At 40.6% G+C, this 13,669-nt stretch overlaps 3 protein-coding genes across 4 annotated transcripts; all 3 read right to left on the bottom strand.

Annotated features, from left to right (window-relative positions):
- Positions 1–1,205: 1,205 nt before the first annotated feature.
- Positions 1,206–4,914, bottom strand: LOC311099976 (high mobility group protein B3-like). Its single transcript, XM_084140701.1, has 5 exons — positions 4,813–4,914; positions 3,080–3,286; positions 2,772–2,917; positions 2,363–2,537; positions 1,206–2,175 (listed from the first exon to the last, which is right to left on the bottom strand). The coding sequence occupies exons 2-5, from the start codon at positions 3,227–3,229 to the stop codon at positions 2,041–2,043; spliced, it is 606 nt and encodes a 201-aa protein (XP_083996827.1). The 5' UTR covers positions 3,230–3,286; positions 4,813–4,914; the 3' UTR covers positions 1,206–2,040.
- A 1,887-nt stretch (positions 4,915–6,801) lies between these two features.
- LOC311099978 (protein EOLA1-like) lies at positions 6,802–7,808 on the bottom strand. The gene is made up of 2 exons (XM_084140704.1): positions 7,256–7,808; positions 6,802–7,133 (listed from the first exon to the last, which is right to left on the bottom strand). The coding sequence occupies exons 1-2, from the start codon at positions 7,512–7,514 to the stop codon at positions 6,919–6,921; spliced, it is 474 nt and encodes a 157-aa protein (XP_083996830.1). The 5' UTR covers positions 7,515–7,808; the 3' UTR covers positions 6,802–6,918.
- A 452-nt stretch (positions 7,809–8,260) lies between these two features.
- On the bottom strand, positions 8,261–13,669 carry LOC311099964 (transmembrane protein 185-like). Of its 2 annotated transcripts, none has more exons than XM_084140686.1 (7): positions 13,475–13,669; positions 12,748–12,924; positions 12,365–12,572; positions 12,147–12,230; positions 11,740–11,916; positions 11,471–11,594; positions 8,261–11,305 (listed from the first exon to the last, which is right to left on the bottom strand). In XM_084140686.1, exons 1-7 carry the CDS (start codon positions 13,510–13,512, stop codon positions 11,061–11,063), a joined length of 1,053 nt encoding a protein of 350 aa, XP_083996812.1. In that variant the 5' UTR covers positions 13,513–13,669; the 3' UTR covers positions 8,261–11,060. The 2 variants fall into 2 exon arrangements, with proteins under 2 accessions (XP_083996812.1, XP_083996811.1); XM_084140685.1 differs by having other exon boundaries at positions 11,740–12,015; positions 13,475–13,648.

Below are 13,669 nucleotides of genomic sequence, written 5' to 3'. Positions count from 1 at the left end.
AAATTGTAGACCTACACAAGTCTGGTTCATCCTTGGGAGCAATTTCTAAACGCCTGAAGGTACCACGTTCATCTGTACAAACAATAGTATGCAAGTATAAACACCATGGGACCACGCAGCCGTCATACCGCTCAGGAAGGAGACGCGTTCTGTCTCCTAGAGATGATTGTACTTTGGTGCGAAAAGTGCAAATCAATCCCAGGACAACAGCAAAGGACCTTGTGAAGATGCTGGAGGAAACAGGTACAAAAGTCTCTATATCCACAGTAAAACGAGTTCTATATCGACATAACATGAAAGGCTGCTCAGCAAGGAAGAAGCCACTGCTCCAAAACCGCCATAAAAAATCCAGACTACGGTTTGCAACTGCACATGGGGACAAAGATTGTACTTTTTGGAGAAATGTCCTCTAGTCTGATGAAACAAAAATAGAACTGTTTGGCCATAATGACCATCGTTATGTTTGGAGGAAAAAGGGGAAAGCTTTTAAAATAATGTATGCACTAACTGTAAGTTGCTCTGGATAAGAGCATCTGCTAAATGACTAAAATGTAAAAATGTAGTTACACCAGCTCTGTCAGGAGGAATGGGCCAAAATTCACCCAACTTGTTGTGGAAGGCTACCCGAAACGTTTGACCCAAGTTAAACAATTTAAAGGCAATGCTACCAAATACTAATTGAGTGTATGTAAACTTCTGACCCACTGGGAATGTGCTTAAAGAAATAAAAGCTGAAATAAATAATTATACTATTATTCTGACATTTCACATTCTTAAAATAAAGTGGTGATCCTAACTGACCTAAGACAGGGAATTTTTTCTAGGATTAAATGTCAGGAATTGTGAAAAACTCAGTTTAAATGTATTTGGCTAAGGTGTATGTAAACTTCCGACTTCAACTGTACATTTCTCCTCCACGCCCATTTGGTCCCCGAGAGTCAGAGATGCATGCTCACTGATGTTGACAGATATGACTTTTCATGCAACCTTTTGTTGGATAATAAATAACCTGAAAAAGAGCAACATGTGTACAACTACACACAGCTGAGTGGTTCTCTGATACATGTGGGGAGAGATGGATTGCAGTTTATATGGTCTCATGACTCAAATGTTCCTCCTATTAAGTGTTAGAATTTCTTAGTCACTACTGAAGATCCACACTTCTCACAACAGTAGTGTCATATCAAAAACACTCATATCAAAATACTACAATGTTGCATAAACTTTAATACATTTACAGCTAAAGAAAAAGGCACAATTTAAAAAAATACATTGCGCAATTGTGGTAATTTCAATGCAGGGAAGAAATCAATTTCGATCCACACAGAACATAAAAATTTAAATTTTTATTTTAAATCAGCGGCATCCTAAACATTCAAAACAAATTGCAGGTGCAAAGAAACCAACCTTGTCCAACAGATGTAGTGTCACCATTGGTCAAAAGGGAGACATCCTCACATCTAAAAAAAAAAAGTCATTCCCCCAACAACAACAAAAATATATTTAATCATTCCTTTCAGCCATAACACAGTGAAATGGATCAGCCCTGCTTCAAACACAGTTGGTTGGCATAATAGGCAATGGTAAATACCTGGTTGTTGGACTGGACATCTGCCTAAAGTCTATGGATTGTGTCTCTAGATACACATATGAAACACTGGTTCAAGTCCCTCAAACGCAAACTTACAATTCCATGAAATTCACAACCCAGTAAAACAGAAAAATTAAATAAAATCTATTTCAACACCCTTATGGTAACACACACGGCACCTTACACATCTTTTAGGAGTTAAAGGGTGTGAACTCTTATGCTATCGCTTTAAATATGTTTGTTCAACTGACAAAAACAAAGAGATCAAGAGAACACTGACAGCACGGTGTTAAAGACCCAAATGACAAACAGAAAGTAACTACAGGGAGAAAATAGTTTCAAAACCAATTGGATGTTTTGTTCTAGGACAGTTGAACCCTACAGATGGGTTTGCTCACCAGCCAGTGTCTTAACCAATCACAATACCATTTTCTATTTGTCAAAGATGATTATTCATCATCATCATCATCATCATCTTCGTCCTCTTCCTCATCATCCTCGTCGTCATCATCATCATCTTCAGCCTTCTTTGATTTAGAGGCTCCTGCCCCACCCACTTTTCCTCCTTTGTAATCTGCCACATCCTAGAAACCGTAAGCAAAAGTGTCTTAAAAACAAGTTATTTCCTACCCCTCGAAATCCACAGGTTTTGCTATATTTATCTAGTGATTCCTTGCATATAGGGTCTGACAGCACAGTCAGACCACTTAGTGGTACAAATCAAATTGTACATTTCCTTTGAGACAAATACAGAGTCCTCAATGGCGTTACCTTTTGGTATTTTTCCTTGAGTTTGTTGGCTTTGACAAGATACGGCTGCTTATTGGAGTCTGTCAAGTTGTTCCACATCTCTCCAAGCTTCTTGGCCACATCCCCAATGCCAAAGCTTGGGTGTTGGGCTTTGATCTTGGGGCGCTGCTCAGCACAGAAAACAAAGAATCCCGATCTGTAAGAGAAGAGATGTAGTCATTCCTGTTTGTTGCAGGCCTTGAAAATGAATCATACATCGTTGTGAACTGTCTACAATAAGCAGCATAAACCAATTTCACTTGAAATACAAATTGCTTCAAAAGCACAACTAATTAAAATCAATCTGAAGACAGCCAAGTGAAACAGTGCAAGATATAATGATGTTAATTTAACTACTATAGATGATGACAGTGTTTAGGAATAGACATACGGAGGTCTCTTTGGAGCATTAGCATCCTTCTTTGCCTTCTTGCCCCTCTTCCCAGGAGGACCATAGCTCATCATTTCCGAATCATAGCGAGCTTTGTCCTGCTTGGCCTGGTCCTCAAACTTTGACTTCTCCTTTGGAGACATTGTCTGAAAAAACAACAACAACAAGAGTGGCAAGTAAAATGTTAAGTTGGTGTATGGATGGATAGGACTGCACCATGCTAGCCTAGTGCCATTATGTTGAAAATAATGATCATGACAAAATCGTTTCACGCTGAAATACTTAAACTTTTCATGTTGCTCCTCTACCTTCCATCTTCCAGAGCACTTCTTGGAAAACTCTGAAAAGTTCACTGGGATCTCTGGATTCTTATTTTTGTGTTCTTCTCGGCAGGTTTGAACGAAGTAGGCATAGGCAGACATCTTGCCCTTCGGCTTACGAGCGTCACCTTTGGCCATCCTGAAAAGTGGTGGATGTTCTCTTGCACCACCAGAATATCTATCTTCCACCAGCTCCTACAAGACAGACATTAAAGCTCAATGAAATGCTCTCTGGAGTCTGGACCCCAAATGCACAGGTACTATTGAGCCATCACAATGATCCTTCTATGATGGGCAAATGTTATGCCAGTTTATATTTAGGCATTTCAAGACAAGATGTCCAGCTATTCCCATAATATAAGTATAGTGGTATGTATGAAGATGTCATGGAATGCACCTTGAAATATTTTCTCATCAAGCTATTGTACAGTTAATTATTTGTTTAATCGTATTTTGTTGGTAAGCCCATTCTGACCCATACAGTGGTTTAAAAAGTAGGTTAAAAAAAGATGTTTTGTTAGCAATGCTGCCTGGATAAAAAAAAAAATTGAATTCTACTTTAAATTAAAAGTGGAAAATGATGTGCCAGTTAATTGAAGAGATATTTAGGCTACTCATGTCATCCACCGCCAAACCGCACACCCGAGATGAGGTGATTTGAATAAATAATTTTTAGTGCGTGTGTTGGTGATGCAACTCAATATAAGCCTACATGCGGATAGAAGAGAATTCCTCAGCAGGAATGATTCATCTTCCATTTTGTATAATAAATTCTCATGACAGAAACTGTCCTTTAATTTTAACAACATTTCGTGTTTGGTATTTTTCTCCTTTACAAATAGACCCATTAACTATATTTTAACAATTCTAAAGGCGTTTGTATGGGGACTGTATTTGGTGCCGAATGAAGGGTAGATCTCCTATAGGAGTTCATTGATTAAAATGGCTTCGGCTTCCCTGCTAGGGAAAGGCTTAGTAACAAAGCCACGGATTACAAATGGCACGGGAACAATGTCAACGCATTACATACGTTCTGATCTCAATCGTTTGATCAACTGAAAAGGCTTATTTTGATTTCTATAGGTCTATACGTTTAATTTCCAAATGCGAACATTACATCAGTTTGTCAAAGTTCTCCAAGCACTGCCTGGCGCACAGCGGAGCTGTCAGTAACAAAGGCTGTACAAGCCAGCCATGACTGGTATAGCGTTGGCAGCACCGAGTCAAACACAGCAAACTCAAACCAGAAGGAAACGCTAAAGAAACAAAATAATATTTTCGACATCGAGGGAACGAAAATGCATCTGATATTAAAACAAATTGGTGTCGTTTCATTAGATTGTCAGTCTTTAAATAACATTTGATGGCTGATTGTATTCTCTCAATGGCCAGCCATTTTAATGCACTTATATCCTCGATAATGAACAGTCAACAACAAAAAAAATCACCATGTTGAATGAACAAATTCAAACGCTTTTCAATATAGAAAAATTACGTTTAGATAATCTACCCAAAGAACCAGATTAGCTTTTATATATATATATATATATATATATATATATAAAATTAGGCCACTAATTAATTAAACTGTTTATGAATAGAAAATATGAACACATTGTTAAGAATGAGAAACATTATGCCAAAATACAAAGATACATTTCTTTATAGGCTGCCAATATATTCCAAACAATTATTTTCAATAGGCCCTGTAGTCTGCCTACCTGTGTTTGTTTGAGCGCAGTCAGTCACACGATCCCACGTCGTTCACTTTAACAGCTGAGTAGCCTACACAGCCTCGCGCTAGCTGACTACGAGACCGGTCTGATTGGATAGTCGTTTCACATATTTGAAAGAACCTCCACTAGTATGTATTGGTTAGCACCTTGAAGAGCACAGAATATATATTCATGACATCCCAACTTCAATTGGACCAACACGCAAAGCTTCTTACCAAACCCAAACGTTTATGTTACCTACATTAATATGCAACATCATTCCTTCAGTAATCGAATACTGTATAGGCTTACAAATGTGTTTTATTAACATAATTTGCCCAAATGTAGGCCTATATAGGCTACACATTGTGTTGGTGGTAAATTTAATAATGAAAAAATGGGCATATGGCATAATTGAAAACTACCACACACTTAAGTCACCCACAGAATGTTCATGTCTCATCATTGTCTCCTCTTCCTACTTATCCCTTCATGATATGTTTTTGACATTATGTTTCTTAGAATATAGTGAAATAAATTAATCATTCTCGTGTGCTTATCTTAAAAAAAAAAAAAAAGACAGAATGTTTGTTCCATTCCACTTGGAATGTAACAATCTGAACTGTGACTATAACAATATAAAATATAATTTGCATCTTGTCATTAGAACGACAATTCTAACGCTTGGCTAGTCATTTTGCTCCTGAAAGCCCGCATACAGTCCTTGACGTCTGCGTTGCATATAAAAAATACAATAAAAAAGTATGTGTGACATTTCGGTTACCAAAGTTTTCACGAAAAGGAAACATGCTGAAAGACCGCGTCCTCCGCTCTCTCCCTGTATTGGTATGGACTCTGGAGTCGAGGACAAAAAGTTGAGAGCTCTCTTGGAAGAGAGCGCATTCCAGATTCTGGCTCAGAAAACCATTTCCAAGAAACCACAGAAAGACACTGCTCAGACTCAAAATGCACCGGTGGATGCCAACTTGTACTACATTTCATTCCCCAAAAGACTGTGGACCATCGTAGAGAGCGATATTATAGAATCTATCAAATGGGACCAGACCGGAATGTACATAGTGATAGACGAGGAGCTGTTCACGTCGGAGGTGCTGAAACGCTTTGAACCACACAAAATCTTTCAAACGACTGGCTTGAAGAGTTTTGTGCGCCAACTCAACGTCTACGGTTTTAAAAGAGCTTTCCCTGGTATCGAGAGATCCGCTTCACTAAGCACCTTTATTGCTGAGGAAGACAATGCATGCACGTCAAAGGCAAGTTCGTTATGAATATCAAATGGTGTTGTGTTAGTTTCCGAGGCCTATATTTTGACGTGTGACTTAATTGAATGACACTGCTTTTTTATACTGCAGTTGCAATACTACTCCAATCCCAATTTCCGCCAAGGATTCAAACATCTCCTGCCCCAAATGAAGAGATGTGTGCAGCTCAAAGGCACGAGACTTGGCATAGGGAGGGAGAAGTTGGGTCACAGCAATAAGAACAGCGCTGGCCAACAGCATAGCCCAAGATTGGCCGACACAGGCAACCCGACTCCAACTAGGTTGAACTGCAGAGCTCCACTCCTAAGCATTTCAGCCATGTCATTGGCCCCAGACGTCTGCACTCCAGCCCAGGAGGCTGAGAGGAGTGAAGAAAGCAGAAGCCCCAGCAGCCACAGCACTGGCTTACTACCCAAGCTGATCTCTGTCCTCAAAGAGATGTCTAGGGATTCCCAAGAAGCTTGTCTAGCCCAGATCCAGACCCACATGACCACCTTCGGTCTACAATTAGTGATGGCAGGAATGACACCCCTGCCCTCTTTTACCCCCTCACTGCCCCCAGAGCTTCACCTCCCAGAGCTTCAAAAATTCCAATAGGGCCCATTCTCCCAGCAGACAGGTTTAAATTCATAATAAATGCATATTGCAACAAAGTTATGGTGTCAATATAAGAGTTTTAGACATGCAGTATATACAATCACATTCACAATGCTTCAGTCCATTGGTAATTTATTGCACCTTAAAGCTTGTGTGTCATCTCTAGAAACGTCCCTAATTTGAACAATGATCCTGTCAGTACAAAATGAGTATACATTATTTTACAACAACTCTACGCAGATGGCAGTAATTGTACTGGGATGTCCACTGTCCAAATGTCTTTGTGCCCTCTGGCATAAAGGGGTTCCTTGAGCCAGCGTGGGTTTGACAGCTGTGTGAGGTGTTTCTCTGTGAGCCCAGTGAGCACTGCTGCCTTCTCCAGCTCCCTCAGATTCTCCTCTGGCACACTGTCAGAGCAGCACCAAGTCTCCCCCACCTCCACCAAGCCTGAAACAAGGAAATGACAGGGGGTTGGAGATTCATCAAATCTAGTTTAAATCAAGCATGAGATGTGCTGTGTTTATGTCCTCCCTCCCCACTGGCTAAGTAATTCAAAAGTACTGTTTTACCTGCCACGACTCCACGGCCGAATCTGTCTCCTGAAGCCAGAAGCTCCTCCATTTGCATTTGGCTCATTCCCAGTGTATTGGTGAGCATGTCTCTCCACTGGTCGCCTTCCCAGTCCTTCTGCGCAATATGGATAGCTAGAGTGCAGTTTTCCATTGCGGACAGCAGGGGGCGCCAACGTGTCTCAATACTTTTTACACCATCCAGTACAAATCCCGCGTACGGCTGCCTGAATGATAGGCAACCCACTTGTAATGTCATCTTCACTCAACGTGAATATGTTAGAACCAGGTGCTCGGTATTTTATCACTTTAAACCACTCGTAAAATATTGTGCTAATAAGTACAAATGGCTGTTGCACTCATCATAATCACGCAGTCAATCGACCCCTTTGCGCTTGTATCGCACTAATCTCTGGCTGGCTGGCTACATGTATCCGACTGTAATTATAAGTAACAATGGTTGACTTGTATTTCTAGAGACCTAGGTATAACAAACGCAATTGATCTGCAAATCGAGGCACCGTTAACGTAATCTTGAGCTACAAGACTTTAACTATTTCCCGTAGACACTTCCTGTTTAAATTCAACAAAAACGTCTCAAGAAGGTAATGAGAGTTCCAATTATTTTTTCAATGGGAGCATAGTGCCATCTAGTGACTGACAAGTCCAAGGAAACCATTCATTCCATAATAGCTAGCATTCTAGTAGATACCCATAGACTTCCAGTCATTGCGCTAACGCTAGTTAGCATTGGCTCGCGAAACTAACTTCCTTCATACTGGACACAGATACATAAAAATGGAATTCACGAGTTCATTGGACTCTGGGGAAGTAGATAAAGAGCCTCATTGCCAAAATCGCGAAGTATCCCTTTCGCTGTAAATTGCAACCAATCAGCAATCAAGTATATAATGTTCAAACAGAAAACTATTATTTCCAAACAGTATTATTTCAATTTGAAATAAAGGTTAATGCATTTGACAAGACAAGAAAATGATTACCAGATACAATTTTAAATCACTTTATTGTTTGTTATTGGTTAGTTATCAGCCACTTGGAGCAAGTATACATTTAACATTTGTATTAAAGTGCTTGCCAGAAGAAAAAATAGCTATATTGCAACAGAATGTGTATGGTGGAAGGTAAGAAACAAGGTACAATAGAGGGGAAAGTATACCATTGGTCCGTCCCCAGTCAAAAATGTGTTTTCAAATGAGTAATGCTTATCTCTCAGGCCAGCAGAGAGTGGTCACAGAACATAGACAAAACAAACACAATGGGATAAGTTAGAAGTTCAAAGGGGAATGGTGGGGGAGAATATTTTTTGTGAAGGTGGGAATTTCACCAAGGAAGCATTTTACACAGGTATAATGATATAGAAGCAGCACTGCAGGTTTCTCCTTTACTCATCACCCAATGCAGACCTGGCAAGGTAGAAGAGGCAGGCTGGTGGTCTACCCAGAATACTCAGGTTGAACTAAAAACCAGCACACACTAGTAGGAACCTCTCGAGGTGAAGTTGTGCACCCTGAATGGTAACAGCGAAGGTCAACTACTAGGAGAAACAATGACGTCATCCTGCCATATAAAAAGAGTCGCTAGAGGGACAAGGTTGTTGAGTCACTTAAACACACAGGACAAGACCTCAAGAACGGAAAACTAGGATATAATCCTGTATCATGCACTACTATATTACAACAAATGTTACTCAAAAAGTGTTAAATTATTTAATAAAACAAAAGCAAATATCACCAAGTAGTAAGCTAACCTTAGATTTAAAACAGTTAGCCTAATAAGCATGATCTTGGTACAGTATCATCCATCCAAACAAAGTAATTGAGCTTTGATGCAAAGATTCAGGGTTTGGGAAATTTACTAGCACAACTTCTGACACGCACATAATGCATCTTCAACTGGAATCATGTGAAAGACATCTGAATATTAAAATTTCTTTGGAGATATTTTGTTGGCCAAAACATCACAAGGGAAATAGAAAGTACTGTACAGTATATCATACCACATAAATGAAAAGGAACTTCCGTCTCTTTCCACTCTCAAAAAAATAGAAAAACTCACGATGATATAAGAGTGCCTTTGGTCACACTTTATTTGGATAGATGCTCTACAGATGGTAATACTATCAACTAGGGATTCATATTTTCCCGAAAATCTACCAAATTTAAATACCGAGAATAATTCATATTTATCCCGAGAGTCCCAGGGAATACCGCACAAATCGGAAGTGTCCATTTAAAGGATTTTAAACCATGACATGGTTCCTGTGCCACCTTGTCGGCGTCACTATGTAAAGATTTCAGAGCAAATTTAGTAATGATAGAGTAACTATCTTTGATGGACATTGAATTGCGAAACAGGCCGTTCATAAATTCCGAGCGTTATCATGTTCCTCAATTAATTCAGCGCATTTCAGAAGTAGGCTATCTCGACACAGAGCGCACACCGAGTTTAGCGTTGTCGAATCACACAACATTTGTAACCGCAGTCAAACCAAAGCCGCTAAACTTGCTAGATAACCTCCAACGAATGACAGAATACATCCTGTTTGGCAAAATCGAGTTGATGATTATACAGCGAGCACATCAGCTCATGAATAACGGGGAGATGAAGAGTGGAAATAATTTAACATATCAAGGTATCTTAACGGGGACCAACTCTGTTTAAAAAAATATATTAATATCTACTCTCATGCCGTTTGTTGATCACACATTCTCTACCACATTCTATATGGGCAGCAAGGACGAGACCGCGCAGAGAAATGGGGGAAATATTACAGCGTTATTTTGACATGCATAGGCGAGAGAAGTTCTTTGATAATGCAACCTAAGTACAGGCCTCCTGTAGCTCAGTTGGTAGAGCATGGCGCTTGCAACGCCAGAGTTGTGGGTTCGATTCCCACGGGGGACCAGTATAAAAAATGTATGCACTCACTAACTGTAAGTCGCTCTGGATAAGAGCGCCTGCTAAATGGCTAAAAATGTTTTTTTTATTTTGTATTATTATTCCAGAATAAGGTCAGGATTTTGAGTTTCAGTGGGATTGGGACTGGATAGAAAAATAGCCTAGGCTCTAAGAGAAGATTTAATTCTCCCTCATGGGTCTTGTGTGCAGTCCTGCAGTGTCAATTATGCATGTGCTTTGAATTTATGGCTACTTTGTGTTTAGTAAATATGCTTGGCTAAAGGCTTCCATGCAACAACCTGTTTGGGTAATGTGCTATTACATTTTTTGTTAATCTGCTGCTGCACATGTTGTGTATTTTGTAGAATTGCATTAGTGCAACATTGGGGAATTTTTGGTTATTTCCCGGGTCTTGTCATTATATTTTTTTGGGAAATGTGAAGTATGTTCCTGGGACAGTTAATCCCTACTATTAACAAACTATCTGTTGATAAGCAACTGCTTGTTAAGGTTAGGGTTAGGTTTAGAATAAGGGTTAGGGTTAAGTTTAGGGTTAGGTTTAGAATAAGGGTTAGGGTTAAGTTTAGGGTTAAGGTTAGGGTTAGTAGATAGTTAGTTGAAATGTTACCGATAGTCTGTAGAGCATCTACAGATGGAGTATCCAAATAAAGTGTTACCGTTCCTTTTGTTCCACAAACTCTGCCATGGTTTTTAGTTATCGCTAAAAACTCATGTCTGAATTCCGGTCCCACCGCTCACTAGGAGTGAGCCACATGGAAACTATGCTCTTCTGCCGCTTCTTAAAATTGGTGGTCAGTGCACCACAGCTCTCTGGTGCATGTGAAGTCCATCAAAGCTCTAGAGCAGTTGTTGCAAAGCTTTACATTTAGTCAGGCATGTCAATGCACAGTTTTGGAGGAGGCACAAAGTACTTCCCTGGGCTCTGTGTGATCACCACACCAGTCTTTTTGCGGAACATGGGGGCTATTTTTGGCGGATCGTGTGCAGGCATCTCCACGGACACCTCAGCGTCCTCGTGGTGCAGGTTGTAGGAAACGTTCCCATACTCCCGCAGGAAGGGAAAGAGCTCAAGAAGAAACTGGCAGAAGTCTTTTCGGATGCCAAACCACCCTGTTAGAAAAGAGAAATACCAGTTTTAAAAAATAGTTTGGAGCAATATTTGAGGAGTTACACTGACTGCATTCTCAGAGAAATAAAAAGAACACTGCCTCAATATGACATATAATATGACAATTATTTCTGCTGCACTGCTATCACTGTCGAGGAGTAACTCACAGTGGTTGCCTCCTTTCTGGCCGAAGGTCGTGGCCATCAGTGTCACCAGGGATAGCCAGAGAGGCACGAATACTGACACATAGCTGGAGCCGTAGTGGCCATCCAATTTATGGACCAACAGGATCTGAAGAGCCAATGACAGAGACAACAATAAAAACAAGGCAAACGGGGTTAAAAAAAATAAAATTTTAAAAACGTTCTTAACATCTGACCTTCTTCAGCTCTCTGGCCACAATAGTAACTGAAGGATGGATGACATGACCACATACCTCAAAAGTGAGCAAGGGTACAACGATTGTCATCCAGCTGATTGCCATGGTGATGTGAGTGCGCCGTTGCTCTGCGATGAGGTCCATAGAGCGCAGAAAGAGCACTGACCACACAATGTAGTAGAGCACTACAAGGCACAGGAAGGACATGACGATCCACAGTGGCACACAGACAACCTGAACAAAATAACATTCAAAAATGTATAAAAAGAATATCAATGATATTTTCCAACTCACTGTAAATTGTATTAAACTCCACAGTGGCACACAGACAACCTGAACAAAATAACATTCAAAAATAAATAAAAAGAACATCAACGCATATTTTCCAACTCGCTGTAAGCTGTACTAAATTCCCATGAGTTTTTATTCCCCAGACCTAGATATTAGGCAGGTTGTTCTCTTACCAGCCAGGGCCAACTGATGATTTTATCCAGTCGCAGGGCAATGAAGATAAACTGAAGAATATTGACTGAGCACAAGATCTCCAACTGATACAAGGAGAGATAGGAAGAACAGAGAAAACGAGGGAGGTAGACAGGTATACTATATTCACCAATATCTAGCCTAAATAGGCTATTTGAGAAAAATAACATCCTTGTGACTGATATAATGCCAGACTGACCTCTAGAGAGCGATCATGCCGGAAGCCCCACACACAGGCTGCAACAGAGACAGGCGAGACGAAGAAGAGGGGCATGAAGACCAGCAGCCAGAAGTGAGTGCCCCTCTCCACACGGTCACACACCAGCACCTCAAAGGTGAGCAGGAGCAGGTGGATCCCAACAGCAATCAGCATGGCCTTGAACTCCACACAGGTTTCCCCCTCAGCCCTGCATAACCAGCATGACAGGCACAGTAATATAAGTCATACTAGTCAGCAGTGATAGCTATGGCAACCAGACAGCTTTCTCATTAGGACAATTTTATATTGATAAGACAGCCACATTGACAAAAAAAAAAATAATACCAGAGAAAGAGTAAAGCATTTTTGTTTAAAAAACACACCTGTACTGTGGGTTGTGGGACCAGACGCCTGTGCCCACTGAAGCACCGATGATGACCATGAGCTTCCATAGCCACATGGGGGCAAACACAGCCCAATAACTCCATTGGATGATGCCATCCAGACGCAGGGACAGCAGCACCGAAAACAGCAGCAGGCAGGCATAGATGAGAAACTTACTGAGAAGGAAGGAGAAAAACAATGATCCCCATTACTCTATTCAGCTTGCTACTCATCAGATCATGTTAGTGCAGAGCTGGTACAAAAATGTGCACCCCAATGCGATTCCAGATTAAGGAAACTGAACTAAGTGGTGTTAGCCATTTTGGCCATTCAGTTGGTTAGTTATCTAGCTAGCTGGCATGCAATAACTAACTAACTAATATTGAACGACTGACAGCAACACAACAGGGCTGGATAACTAGCTAACCACACAGTTGCTAACATAGCTAACGTTAACTGGCTAGCTAACGCTGTTCTTCCCCAATATAATAGCTAGTTAGCTGACCTTACCAGTTACCGAAGCTGCTAGCTAACGACGTTTAGTTAACGTTAGCTCGTTCGTTCTGTCATAGTGATTCACCGGTTCAGATAGACTGCCTACTACTATTCAGCCATTGACTAACTAACTAACGGATCTGGCTAGGCGCTTTCCAACACAGATATGCTGGCTAGCTAACGTTAGTTAGCATAGCCGGCATAGAGACGTCATATTTCTCTTTACGTTACCTGGGATTAAAATCTTGGAAGAATCCCCGAAGATTCATGACTATAGCTTATATTCGTCTAAACCATTATATGTATTAATAAGGCAATTACGCATCAAGAGGATGTTGTTTTTATCAGGCAAACAGTTAGCTTGCTTACTAGCCCTCTATCGCGGTTCACGTAGATGCAAACGGAATGTCCATAGCACGCGGCAGT

Source organism: Coregonus lavaretus (genome assembly GCF_964263955.1).
Source record: "Coregonus lavaretus genome assembly, chromosome: 24".
Taxonomy (NCBI): Eukaryota; Metazoa; Chordata; class Actinopteri; order Salmoniformes; family Salmonidae; genus Coregonus; species Coregonus lavaretus.
This window is presented reverse-complemented; position numbering and strand designations above follow the sequence as displayed.

Bases quoted from the DNA above. Each gene is read 5' to 3' on its own strand.
- LOC311099976 (XM_084140701.1), bottom strand. From the start codon at position 3,229: ATGGCCAAAGGTGACGCTCGTAAGCCGAAGGGCAAGATGTCTGCCTAT. The intron at 2,918-3,079 runs GTAGAGGAGCAA...TTGTTTTTTCAG, and splicing joins AGTGCTCTGGAAGATGGAAG to ACAATGTCTCCAAAGGAGAA. The intron at 2,538-2,771 runs GTATGTCTATTC...CTTCTCTTACAG, and splicing joins AATGCTCCAAAGAGACCTCC to ATCGGGATTCTTTGTTTTCT.
- LOC311099978 (XM_084140704.1), bottom strand. From the start codon at position 7,514: ATGACATTACAAGTGGGTTGCCTATCATTCAGGCAGCCGTACGCGGGA. The intron at 7,134-7,255 runs GTAAAACAGTAC...TCCTTGTTTCAG, and splicing joins CGGCCGTGGAGTCGTGGCAG to GCTTGGTGGAGGTGGGGGAG.
- LOC311099964 (XM_084140685.1), bottom strand. From the start codon at position 13,512: ATGAATCTTCGGGGATTCTTCCAAGATTTTAATCCCAG. The intron at 12,925-13,474 runs GTAACGTAAAGA...CTTCCTTCTCAG, and splicing joins TTCCAAGATTTTAATCCCAG to TAAGTTTCTCATCTATGCCT. The intron at 11,595-11,739 runs GTATGTGGTCAT...TTGGCTCTTCAG, and splicing joins TACCCTTGCTCACTTTTGAG to ATCCTGTTGGTCCATAAATT.